The sequence below is a fragment of the Mytilus trossulus genome, chromosome 10 (assembly GCF_036588685.1).
Source record: "Mytilus trossulus isolate FHL-02 chromosome 10, PNRI_Mtr1.1.1.hap1, whole genome shotgun sequence".
NCBI lineage: Eukaryota > Metazoa > Mollusca > Bivalvia > Mytilida > Mytilidae > Mytilus > Mytilus trossulus.
This window is the reverse complement of record NC_086382.1, coordinates 48525726-48539678: the sequence shown is the minus strand read 5'-3', so window position 1 is coordinate 48539678 and position 13953 is coordinate 48525726. Positions and strand designations below refer to the sequence as shown.

Here is a 13953-nt window from a genome sequence, read left to right as displayed (position 1 = left end):
CTTTAAATTGTAAATCTATATATCAGCATAGTTAATCAGCCATATTTTTTATGTCAGGATTCAATGTATAATACAATCATGACAATGGACAGCAATATTGCAATATAATAACAACAAATTTTTGTTCGCCTAAATTAAGGGTGCCAGCATGTCCTCTTTTTACTTAAAATACTGATACGTAACAAAATTTCAGTAGTTTTGATGCAGGGGTACTTTCGTTTACATTTAAAAACATTTTCTACATGCTATCTTACCATCTTACTTTTAAACTCCTATGTAAAGTGGAAATCAAATGCTGATTAGATAATTGAAATTGAATATCAAGTGAGGTTATCTATACAGACAGTGGTATTTTATTTTAAAAACCTTTTATTATTAACAACAACTTAAAAAAATAATTTAACAAGCAATACGCTTCTAAAATATCTGTGAAAAAGAGTATCACGTAGTGTCAATCGATTACAATATTTGATTTAGAACCCTTTGAATATATCATTATAGATCAGTAAAGAATGTTATGTAAAAGAAATATAATCACAAGCATTTGACCATCAATATTATATTTTTGCAATGACATGCATTTAAGCACAAACACCATTTCAAAATTACACATATTAAATAACAATAATACACTGTAGCACGCAAACATAGGAAATGACATTCACTTTTAGTAAATGGTAAATCTGCAGCAAAGAAATTTACAAGTTGAATATCGTTTAAATTTTTTTTCAATCCTGAATAAAAGCTAAATAAATAAGTACAATGTGAATTTCATATATTGTTCACTACATCCACCGAGTGACAATTGATCAATACATACGTACATCATTTATATATAAATTTCAAGTGAGTAGAGACACTTATCCAATTATAGCAGAAAAAATATATAAGCCCAGTTACTGCTTGATATCTGATTTGAGATTTTCTGTTTTTCGACTTGGTCAAACATTATATCGAAATGGCACAAGGTGTTATACAATTGTATGAAAGATGCAAAGAAAATCAAAATACTTCAGTAGTATAACCATTATATCCTTAAAGAGACATAAAGTTTGCCAGCAGTCGTTTTGCTTTTTTACTGTATCCAATGAACTGGTTTTAAATAAATATACATTGGTTTGTTGGTTATTGCAGATTTGATATAAAGCCTTCTAATGAATCCCTTGTGTAAACTTATGGTTTTGTAACAAAATTCTTGTGATTCTATAACGATTATGTGTTCATTAAAACTGATTTAAGGTCTGCAGTGAGAGGCCATTATCTTTTATACCAGGATACTAACTATCTATCCGGGTTCAAATGCCATGCATGCAGTAAAGAAATAGAATAAATTTAGATGTTTTCGAAATATATAACTTAAAAAGAGTCTTTTTGTAGAAGCGCCTTTCTGAAATAACCAAACATCGGAAAGCCAGAGCCAGGAATGTAGGAATATGCAGAATCGTTGGTAGTTAATGACCAAACGGAACCATGAAATAAAATATCAAAAATCAAATAAGGTTCACACTGATTGAGTGAGGTCAAACTCAGTTATTTAGTTATTATATTTTTTTTTTCACGGGTGAGTGTAGGGAAAATGTTTTACATTATGTCAGAACCAAACAATGACTACTAAGCTCCTCATAGTCCTGAGGTGAGCAGTTCACCAGCAGTGTGAAATACCAGTCTTCCGAAATGTTTTCAAGGCAAAAATGGATAACAACGACATTTAGTTTATATATTCTGTATTGTTTGTATTTGACTTATATGGATTACCAAAAATCTCCGTCGGATTTGAGATATATTGCGCTATTCTGACACGTAATCTTCTACTAATCACAACATATCTGTTAAATATTATCTTTGAACTACTTGTGTATCAGAATACGGTATTCATTTATATTCAAGGACATTATTAGATAAACATGACATTTTTAATAAGATAAAGTCATCAAGGTGGCCATGAACCCGCTGTGCACCGTCAGCGTTTTGAAAGATACTTTAAAATTTATTTGATACTATATAAAACTATTTTGTTTGGGTCTGTATTCTCCGTTTAATTTTTTCGCATTTGTGTTATGATGGTAATTGTTGCATTGTGTTGAAACTTTTGGGTGCTTTAAAGCATACGATCAGGTTTGATCAATTGATGTGCAGGAACATACATACACCTTAAATAAACTGCAGTTTTATTACACAAAATATAACGGTTGATTTATATTCTCAGAATTTATTTTGAATGTTTCTGGAAAAAACAGCACCAAAAGTTCAACTAATCTGTAACAATATGGCACATGTAATTATGGTTTGACGTCAAAAGGTTGTATAAGGAAGAGCGTGTAGTCTTCACGCAAAATTACTTTCAAATCCAAAGTTGCACTTTAATTATTTTCGATTTAAATATTTTAAACGTAACAAATATTGCACAGCTAAATAAATATTCGCACACCTATATTGTTTCTATACAAAACACACCTGTTGCTCAATCCGATGCACTAATATTTTCGACTGTGAGTATCTGAGTATCCTTCAAATGAAACAAAGAACAAACTTTAAAAACATAAGATAACGGCAATAAAATAAGCAAAAAAGACCGCGAATGTTTTGTTATCCACGTAAAACGAATACTAAGCTGTGAAAATTTATCAAAACAAAATGATAAATAGGAAGTTTTTTGATGATCCATTGGGCTTAATATGTAAAGGGTAAACATACCAAGTCAGGAATATGACAGTTCTTATCCATTCGTTTGATGTGTTTGAACCTTTAATTTTGTCATTTGATTAGGGACTTTCCATTCAGAATTTTCTCGAATCAGCATTGTTGTGATTTTACTTCTTACATAACATGTATCAACATTGATTTTTATTATAGTCATCAAAAGGAATAAGGTATCCAGAACAAAAACATATTGTTGAAAAACAAACAAAATACGTGTTGTCTCTCTTCAAAATAGACACAGTATATGCAGTACTAATTCGTAAATGTCGCGAAAGTCGCAGTACCTAATAATACCACGAGAGTCAGCAGCACATAGGCTACATATGGAATAAACATAGCTTTATACTCTATAAATATTATAAACAAATATTTTCCCCAGGAAAATAATCACTGTTTTATACTGTTTACTTCTGTTCAGTCGGGTTTGCCGACGGTGGAATATCATAATCCTCGGGTACCATCCTATTAGTATAATGTGTTGGCTCTGGTATGTTTGAGTTGATACAATTATTTAAAAAAAAAATAGAATCAGGTGACTGTATTTCTGCTAAAGTAGTGATTCCCTCAGGTATTTTATATCTTGACTTGTATCCTCCATACGAGGCTCTAATATTTTGATATCGGTAAACCACTGTTGACCCTGACTCATCAAACAAAGCTGACCTATAGTATCTGCTATTCTGTTCTGGTCCGTTTGTGTTGTATGATCTTGAAATGTTTTTTTTTGATGAATTTCAAATGTTCTGTCTCAAGCATGCCTGACGAAGGTGAAATCAGAAACACGTGATATGTACAGGGAAATCCTAGTATACTATCATACGATTTTACAACGAAACACAACCAAATAAAACAATACTTTTAGGAATAATTTAAACACACGAATAGTAACTATGGATTTACAAATGAAGATATTCATTTTAAATTTACTTGATTTTGTTTCTTACAGATTTAACGCTATCATGTTATCTTTATTAAAAGTTCCGTTTTTAAAAATGTGGTTTAAGTTTTGTATTTTCAACCTAAAAACTAGTTTTCTCTGTTTTCAAATGAAGTGGTGTTCAACAAGTTAGAGTGATGTATGCTATAAAAAGAACTTTTTTCTGAATTGCAATAACAGTCACAATGTAATTTGAATTATCGCTACAGTATTTGCAAATGGGATTCTTTTTCTGATTGGCTTTGCTTTTTTTCAAAAAATCTTAATTATGAAGACTTATAAATAGACGACTTCCTTAGTTAGAATTTAGCGGGGTTATAATCCAAATCACGTATGTAGCTTTGTCATCTTATTTGGTGTTGTGTCTCAGAATATTCTCTCATACTTGTTTTTAATTTCGATGTGGTCAGGTATTTTGAAACTAATTTCATGACTGGCATTATTTTGAGAGAGAAATTAAGATAAGATTTTATAACTGTTTGTATTGATACGTCTAATTTAACATGTTTAAATTTTATTGTTTTTAAATAATAACAAACAACAGTTGTCTGCTTAGACTTCGACATCACTATATAACATGATACACACTGCTACAATCCGGTAATGGAAGTCATTGAAAACATCATTATGATCAACGATTTGTCGTTTGCGTGAAAATAAAGAAATAACAAGTATCCTTTCTGTATTAAAACAACAACAAAGAAATTTAATTTTGATGCAAAGCATGCGTGAGGAAGTATCACCCCAGCTTTGGTTAACAATCAAAAGGAAACACTGCCGACTACTTGTCTTTATGTGGTGACCTTATATCTCGTCTGATTAAAGAAAGTTTTTGTTGACATATCTTTAGCCCTTTATGCAGCGTTGTTTAAACAGATGATTTTCTGTCATGCTGTACTTTTGTCAGTAATATTCTATTGACTCGTACTTTATTTTGTGGTAACAAAACAAAAACACTTCAAACGTTTCAAAATTAGTATTTTGATCTGCGACGATACTACCTTATAAAACCACTGCACTTTACGGTGTGTTACTCTAACCTTATAATCTAATAATCAGTTGTATTAGGATTACAATAAAAAAAACATGTTTACATTATTGACATAATAAAATGTTATTTCCTTTACAAAAAAAATCACATACAACTGTTAAACAGATGTTAAATATGACGACATTTTACACAAACACATTTTCAGACATTTTTGTGAGACTATATGTTTCCTCAAATGATACCTTAATTGTTTGTACAAAAACCTTTTAAAAAATTTTAACAACAATAATTTTAGATATATTAAGAAGGTTTATTTTTTTCATAAACCTTATATTGATCGTCAAAACATATAACGACTAAAAAGAGATATGCAGCATACTTTAATAAGACAACAACCCAACAAAATGACAAAACATCCCTGAAGGTCAATGCAACGTATGGTTGTAATATATAGCAAGGTTTTATTACATAATTTAAATACTGAATCACTCTGAGTCTACAGGAGGGAAAAATAATTGAGGCTTTCAATGTTCTGCCGTCGAAGCCATCCCCTGATGTCCGGAAATGTTTTATTTTCTTTTTTTTTTTTTTTTTTTTTTTTAGAAAATCGCGATTTCAAAAGATGCAAAATACCAATATTTTAAGATATTACTAACTTAAGATAACTGCTGACTAAATTCGTGACTTTGGTGGGCATAATGACATAATACAAAATATTACGGTTTGGTATTCCTCGTGAGATATAATGATCATTATTTGGAATACCCAAACGTATGACAAGGTATTGCTGACATGTATATAATACAATGTTGGTCCTTTTTACGTATTTTCAACATATTTTTTGGTTATTTACACCCCTTTCAATGTATTAACGAAATGCATTTTAGGTGAAAGTAATTATATCTGTAAAATAATACGTTGTTGTTCATTATTACATGCAAGCATCAGTTATGACAGACATCAAATATTTTAAATTAAACATTATTTGTCCTTGGCGTAGGAAACGTGGTTTCACTTTCAATCGAAGTATTATCTACAACATAGGTGCATTAGATGTTCATTATCAATGACTGTTTCGATGAGGACGCCAATAGTATTCATAAGGATACAATATACAATATAGTAACTCGATGTTCTATCAATTTAATCTAAGTTAATACTATCTTACATTTTGTAGTGAACGCATCAGTGTGTAAACTCGTTTCAATCATCTCACAAAAATCTTTCCAAAACAACATTTTTTTAAATGGTGTAACCTGGTTTTCTCTAAAACTTACAACTGACCTTCATAGCTAATCAAGATCTTGTCACACGTTTTTATATAAGTTTAATAAGTTTTAAAGTTGTAAGCAGCAGAAAAATGTGCAATAAAGGATTTATTTTATTAAAAAAAAAAGTATGATATTTCATTATCAGTTCCATCAAAATAAAAATGTGTGTATCACACGGAACAAAAATGTATTTGAAAATTGTTCATATTAAATAAGTATGATATTATTTATCCTTGGTGAAGGAAACTTCGTCTCACTTTCAATCGAAGTATTATTTACAACATAAGTGTTCATTATCAATGACTTTGTTTTAATGAAGTCGCCTATAGTACTGGTGAATAGACAAATATCATTGTACAATATAGTAACTAGATAGTCCATCAATTTAATCAAAGTTAATCCCATCTAACCTTATGTAGTGGTAGCGTCAGTCTGTGCACTTGTTCAAGTATCTCATAAAAAATCTTTCTAAACAACACTTTTCAAATGGTGCCAACTGGATTTGTCTTAAACGTATTACTGACCCTAAATAATAATCAAGATCGAGTCACACGTTTGATATAAGTAAATATTTAAAAATCAGTTCAATCAAGATGAAAATGTATCACACGGAAGAAAAAATGTACTTTATAATTGTTTATATTTATAAGTATAATATTATTTATCCTAGGACTAGGAAACGTGGTTTTACTTTCAAAGTAATATTTACAACTTAGGTGTTCATTAGCATGGACTTTTTTGGATGAGGACGCCAATAGTACTTGTAAGGAGACAAATAGCTTAGTACAATAGAGTAACTAGATAGTCTTTCAAATAAATCAAGGTTAATCATATCTAACCTTATGTAGTGGTAGCGTCAGTGTTTCCACTCGTTGCAAGTATCTCACAAGAAAATCTTTTAAAACAATACTTTTCAAGTGGTGCCAACTGGCTTTCTCTTAAACTTATTACTGGCCCTGACCGAAACACATAATGCACATATATGGAACATACATAACAATTATTAGGTTCATTTTTTTATCCGTTTAAAAAATTTCATCATGATTGAACTACCAATGAAATGATAAGGTTTATGCTAGCAGTATAGCATATGTTTAAAAAAAAAACGTGTGACACGATCTTAATTAGTTATGAGGGCTGTGTGTACGATTGTTCATCCGACTGTCCGTCCGTTATTCCCGCTTCAGGTTAAAGTTTAGTCAGGGAGAATCTGGTAATGTAGGTGATGTTCCAATGCATTGGCCTGACATATCATTTGTTCAGGAAAGATATGCCAGTGTTTATGATGTTCCGGGTATATTGGCCTAATATATCATTTGTTCAGGGAGAATCGGCCAATGTAGATGATGTACCAGGTGTATCAGCCTGACATATAATTTTTTCTTGGAGAATATGCCAATATAGATGATGTTCCGGGTGTAGTGCATGGCCTGATATATCATTTATTCAGGGAGAAATTGGCAATGTAGATGATGTATCGGGTCTATTGGCCTTACATGTATGTATCATTTTACAGAAAGAATCTGCCAATATAGATGATGTTCCGGGTGTATTGGCCTGATATAGCATTAAAAAAAGTGTTCATTAAGAATCTGTTAATGTAGATAATGTCCCAGGTGTATCAGCCGATATAACTTGTGTTTTGGGTGTCGCTGTCAATTTAGCACTGAAATTATTAAAAAGACAAGATTGATGCTGACAAGTAATCAAACATTGCTGTAAGAAGGTCACAATTGCATCATTCAAAACTGAACTTGTTTTACACAGTAATTAAGGACTCTTTTGTGAAAATAAACAAAAAGATTATGACGGAGACTGAAATAGAGAGAGAGAGAGAAAAAGAAATATAAAACATCCATACAACATAAACCTACAAGTAAAACAAGAAAAATACTAACATTGGCGAATAATTTCATTTATTTTGTCTGTATATAAGAGCAACTTTAAAAACCACGAATAACCTTTGGTTGATAAACATTTATAAAAAGCAAGCTCGGGAAAACCACTATTACGTATTACAGGAAAGACTAATCACTGAAGTTAATGAAGTTTTATACAAGACGGTAAAGCACATGCACTTGATTGTGTTTATATATAAAGACTTTCCAATTCGAGGTTTTCATAGAATCCATGTTTGTTGTTTTGTTTTTTCATAAGTAAAAATACCATTAATAAGATTTCGACGAATTTAGTAGATAAGTACTTAGCACTAGTAAGTCCTTTATGACCTCTAATGTTTTAAGTAAATTAAGTAAAATATTATTTTAAATGTATTACCGTATACCCATAAACATATTATTAATACATATTTGATATAAAAAAAAAGTTTCAGAGAAAAGAAAAAGAAACACACATCAACAAAAGAAAGAAAAAAAAAACAACAAACAAAAAGATTAGTAGGCATTACATATTTAGATCTAAATATAATAGAAATTTATATATAAACATGGAAAAGATAACAATAAATGTCAAAACGTCAGTAATAAATTTATTCTATGTCTGACCATTTTACATGTGCTGTTTAGCGTGATAAGTTATTTGATACATTTGGAAATCACTTTATAAAAGAAATAGAGAGAAAAAATAGTCCAGAAAGCCCAATAGTTTCGAGCTAATATTATTTTGGATAACGAAGAAAATAAAGTAAAATTAAAACTATTAATAACTTACAAAAAACATGGTCATTGCTATTACTATGGCATTAACACGGTAAATAAGTTGTCTGTGCGACAATCGTACTTGAATGTGTTTTAAAAATTCGTTTAAATCATACATTGATTTTTGATATACCTAATATAATGTAAAAGAAAGGATATGGGGTATCCATCTATGACAGGAAATCAGTACATACACAGCGATTATACACAAAAAGCAACCGATCAACGATTGTGCTGCTGTTCGTCATCTCAAAGTCACAGCGACCATCATCATGGAGAAATATACTCCTACATTATTATAACGAAGAAGCATTTTTATTTGTCAACTAATTGTTAAAGAGAAACTCAAAACAGACCGTATATTAGAAAATTAATTTAAGGTCATTTTACAGGCTAATATGCTCTGGTGCAGTGTCAAGATAATAGGATTAACATTTTTATATTTTATTAAATTGTATTACAACGTTGTCGACTTTTCCAATAAGAAAATAATAAATATAATCAACTTGTACTGTCTAGCTGTTGTTTTCATAATTAATAATTTTATTTGTATAAATGATAATTTCCGTCTTATAAGATATAAAGTCCTTAACATACCGTGATCTCTACAATAACCGAGTACTACATCCTAATAAAATATTGTCACCGTCAAGTGCAACGTACTTGAAAGACTCTGAGGTGGTAACGTACAACCTATACTGTGCGTGGTAAATTGGGAATTACCGATCCGATAAATAGTTAACAGTTAAAGGTATAAAAGAGATGAAATGAACTGACATTATCATTTAATAGTAGAACACTTACCGTGTAAACATCTTTATATAGTAAACATGGAACAGAATAATGTGGATGATAGAATTACGTTAGCTTTAAATACATTAAGAAATGAACTGGTAAGTTATAGATTATTCTATTTGAAATGGATGACATTGTTTTTCGATTGTTGATTGTTGATTATGTATACTTTTAAAATTTCTAAGGTATTTTTTATTTTATTTTAAACATTATTTGTTGTCAAAAAGACGTACATTATTTAATATCTTTATTAAGACCTGGAGAAATACCCCCGATTTCGGAGAGCTTTTTCTTTTGTAACATAGATATGAGAAGATTTAGTATGAGTGCCAATGACACAATTCTCTATTATGCATGTTTACCATAACAGATAATTAATATGCAAAAGTGACATTCATTATTCAATATCTTTTTTTAGACTCGGAGCAATACTTCGATTCCGGAGCTTTTCTCTACTGTAACATAGATATTAGAAGATTTGGTATGAGTGCCAATGAGACAACTCTCTATCTAATAGACAGATATTTAATATACAAAAGTGAACAGTCTTTTCTATATACTATTTGTTTCATACGTAAACTTGAATAAACAAACCCTCATTTATATTTGTTCTACTTATATATAAAACACTTATTGTTTTATAATAAATTTTGTTTTATATAATTTAATAATTGTTACGTTATTTTTCAGCTTGATTTAAGAAGCCAAGATGTTAAATTGATGAAGCAACTTCTCAATATAAATGATACCATACAAACATTATTTAAACTGCAAGGACACACGCGACAACCTAGAACTTTTTCCGGTCACCAAAGAAGGTGCATGAGTAGTTATATGCTTCCAAATTCTACCAATCAAATAGAACAGAAAACATTTACACGAAGACTAAGCGCTCCTATGTTCGAAAATACTATGGGCTCATCATCAAGTTTAGAAGGTAATTATATATTCAAATAAACCTAACATTTTGTATATATATCTATCGTATGTTGAAGACTAATGTTGCACTCGTCATGTTTAATGCTTATTTATTCGTGTAGTTGTTACCTCAGTAAAGTTGAATTTACATTTACCTCGATTGTTCTTTATCTTATTATTTCTATCAAAATAGAAAAATTGCTCATTTTCTCTTCAAGATAGAAATAATAGAAGTTAAAATCATATGTGTACTGCAGAATCATATTTATTAAGTAGCTTATTGACTGCATACTATTAAATTTGGATTTGGTTAAAAACAAGATTATTTTTTCAAAGAATTTTTTAACACGTTATTTCATTTTGATTTCAGGATCTGTTTGTTCTGAAGATATGAGTGAATATTCCGAAAGTGAAGAGGATCTATCAACGAGATCACCCAAATTATCTCGACCACCATCTTTGTCCTTCATAAGGGATTCTGATAGTGACATTTGTGATGAGGATATCTTGCGAACAAATATCCGTGTTTGGAAACTGTCAAAATCAGACATCTGTTGCTGATCACAACTTGAGCAATAAACTGTTCAGAAATATCTGAAGCAATACTATTTTCAAAGTTCGGGCGGATGCAATCATGAAGGAGAGTTCGTTTGAGGCAGATCGAAAGTCGAACTGTGCAATGGAGTAAAATGAGACGTTGAATACGAAGACCCTCTCAGCTATACATACTGATGCTTGAGTGGAACTGCTAACCCTCAGTGTGTGTGCTTTGTTACTCAAAGCATTCTTTCCGTATTGATCAGCGTCGACATAGCAGTAAAACATGTTAAAAAAAACATAAAAACCAAGTACTGTGAGACCAGCGACTATTTTCACCTAAAATGCTTATGATATAAAGATCGATCTAAGTTATACTGAAGTTATAATGACTTGTAAATTATTTTGTGAAAGGAGCTGCACGTGAATGTATATAATAAAAGCTTATGAAAAAAATTGTTCAAATAAAATGGCAATACTATATTCCAACTATTTGCCACATATGCATTTCAAATAATAAACTCATTATATATTTATATATCAGGATAAAAAAAAATGGTATTAAAAGTTTGTATGCAAGACGAGCGTTTCGTCTGTAAAGACCCTTTATTGATACTCAAATAAATGTAAAATATCAAAAAAAAAGTACGAGGTAAAGAACTTAAACAAATATACCGGTTTCTGAATACAAACCTCCTTACTTTTCTAGTCAGTAGGTAGGTTAAAGTCAAAAATTGGACTCAAGTTGAACTGGTTATTAAAAGTTATCCCTCTTTGCTGACACATTCAAAGATAAGATAACATCTTAAAAGAACATCTGAAAAAGAATAATCTTAGTTTTACGTATAATTACTTAAGCTATCAACAAGAATATATGGTTCAATTGTCTTCTGTCATTTTATCTCCTAATTGCTGAATGTTGTTGTGTTAAATTTAAAACTGTTTACTTGCCTAACAATATTAGAAATTACTGTGTCACACTAACGTGATACCATTGCCCTTTTTATTCATTGAGTTTTGAAATTAGGTTTGTAATACTTCAAATAAGTTTGCCTAGATTCCGATATAACGATAATGTCTTCTCGGATAAAAAAAAAATTTGGTGACAATGTTTAATAAAGGCAACAGTAGAATACCGCTGTTCGAAATTCATCCATCGATTGAGAAAAATACAAATCGGAGTGACAAACTAAAACTGATTGAAACGCATCAAATATAAGAGAATAACTACGACACAACAGAAAGACAACATCAAAACGTTACACACACAGAAACGAACTGTTATATAAGAATGACAATTTTTCTGACTTTGTACAGGACATTTTTACATAATTGACCGATATAAATAAAGGCTACAACAGATACAGTTTAATCTGTCTTATAGTTCAACTCACTTTTAGTAATTGACAACCAGCGTCGGTTGCAGAAAAAGATTTAAGACATAACAGCCGATGTAAGCCTTCTTATTCAAAACTTTCCATTTCTATGCAGCAACATGCCAGGTGCAACTGCATATGGGTTGTATATCTTCAGCTTTATACGCTTTTCCGAAGCTTACGTTTCCTTTTCATGTTTTTCTTGATATAAGGCTGCTACATACGCTATCAAACCAGAATTCGGAAATGCAGAATTTAAATTAACCCTTCGAAAATTATTGGACGCCGTCACCAGTTGGTTAACCGTTATGAAATTTCTGTTTCACAATTAACCACGAATATGTTCCAATCGTCGTTACCGCAATCCCGTCCCCCTTTCCCCAACAGGAGGGATGAAAGATACCAGAGAGACAGTCAAACTCAAAGATCGACAAATGATAGTACATAAGACAGAACACAGAAAACTAAAGACTTCACAACACGAACACTAAAAAAATGGGGGTGGTTTCAGGTGCTACGGGAAGGTAGAAATGAAACAAATTGAGATTGATCACCAGGTTTGTATTTACATAAGCAACATAAAGAATGTTATGTGTGGAACATAACCTATTTACCCGTCCATAGCACCCAATATCAACCCCAGTTTTTGGTGCTGTTTATCGTTTGTTCTTTTCCCCTTTTACCCTCTTTGACCCCCCCCCCCCTGGAAATTCAGTCTATTTTTAACTTATGAGCTTAAATGTCGATTTGGTATCTTTTACCTTTATTTTACAATCCTCATCACCGATAGGTTGCCCAGTATAACGTTTCTGTGTTTCTACTTACGAGATACATTTCTTACATATAGAAATATTGGAATAATCGTATAATTTGTAAAAGGTTCGATTGTGTTCTATTCCTTATTATGTCCTTTTCTTAAACTATATTCTCTTGATATATGATGCATAAAATGAAAGATTTGTCCTCTCATTGAGTCATTTCTCGCTTCATTAAAAGTTCAAACGATTCCCTTAATATTTTTGTATTATCTTGACATTTATATCACTAGTTATCAAAGGTACCAGGATTATAATTTAGTACGCCAGACGCGCGTTTCGTCTACATCAGACTCATCAGTTACTCTCATATCAAAATATTTATAAAACCAAACAAGCACAAAGTTAAAGAGCATTGAGGATCCAAAATTTCAAAAAGTTGTGCCAAATACGGCTTAGGTAATCTATGCCTTAGATAAGAAAATCCTTTTTTTCGAAAAATTCAAAGTTTTGTTAACAGGAAATTTATAAAAATGACCCTCGGGGACGAAACGTCCACCAGCAGTGGCATCGTTCCAGTGGTATTAATAGTTATCAAAGGTACCAGGATTATAATTTTGTACGTCAGACGCGCATTTCGTCTACATAAGACTCATCAGTGTATTTACGATTTAATATTGGTATGGTACTGATGCTATATAATCCTAGATATTGACATCACAGGTCATTTGAAAAGCAGTTTACAAGAGATGAAATTTGATTTTTTTCTTAATTTAACTTCTATTTTTTCAACATTCCGGCAGCACTCGTCTTTTTTGGTTGTTGCTTGACTTAAGTTTTCCGTGATTTTCGAAAAGAGAGTTTTATAAATTTGTTAATAATAGTGTGTCAAACCTTCAACTTAAGATTTTAAATTTCCTTTAACATCTAATGACTGATTGTTCTCGTGTTATTTTCCCACATATAAGTGTACTTAAATCTTATGAAGCTTTCCCTAGTATGTATTTTCGTACATT

The 13953-nt window shown here is 30.9% G+C and overlaps 1 protein-coding gene across 2 annotated transcripts in view; it reads left to right on the top strand.

The window, feature by feature from the left end:
- Positions 1–9191: 9191 nt before the first annotated feature.
- Positions 9192–13953, top strand: part of LOC134687528 (uncharacterized) — a 40559-nt gene continuing 35797 nt past the window's right edge. Inside the window, exons 1-3 of one of the 2 annotated variants that reach the window (XM_063547899.1) lie at positions 9192–9449; positions 10042–10288; positions 10640–11226. In XM_063547899.1, the coding sequence (XP_063403969.1) occupies positions 9387–9449; positions 10042–10288; positions 10640–10830 (501 nt within the window). In that variant the 5' untranslated portion in view covers positions 9192–9386 and the 3' untranslated portion in view covers positions 10831–11226. Of the gene's footprint in view, positions 9450–10041; positions 10289–10639; positions 11227–13953 lie in introns of those variants that run through there. The other variant, XM_063547900.1, reaches the window with a different exon arrangement.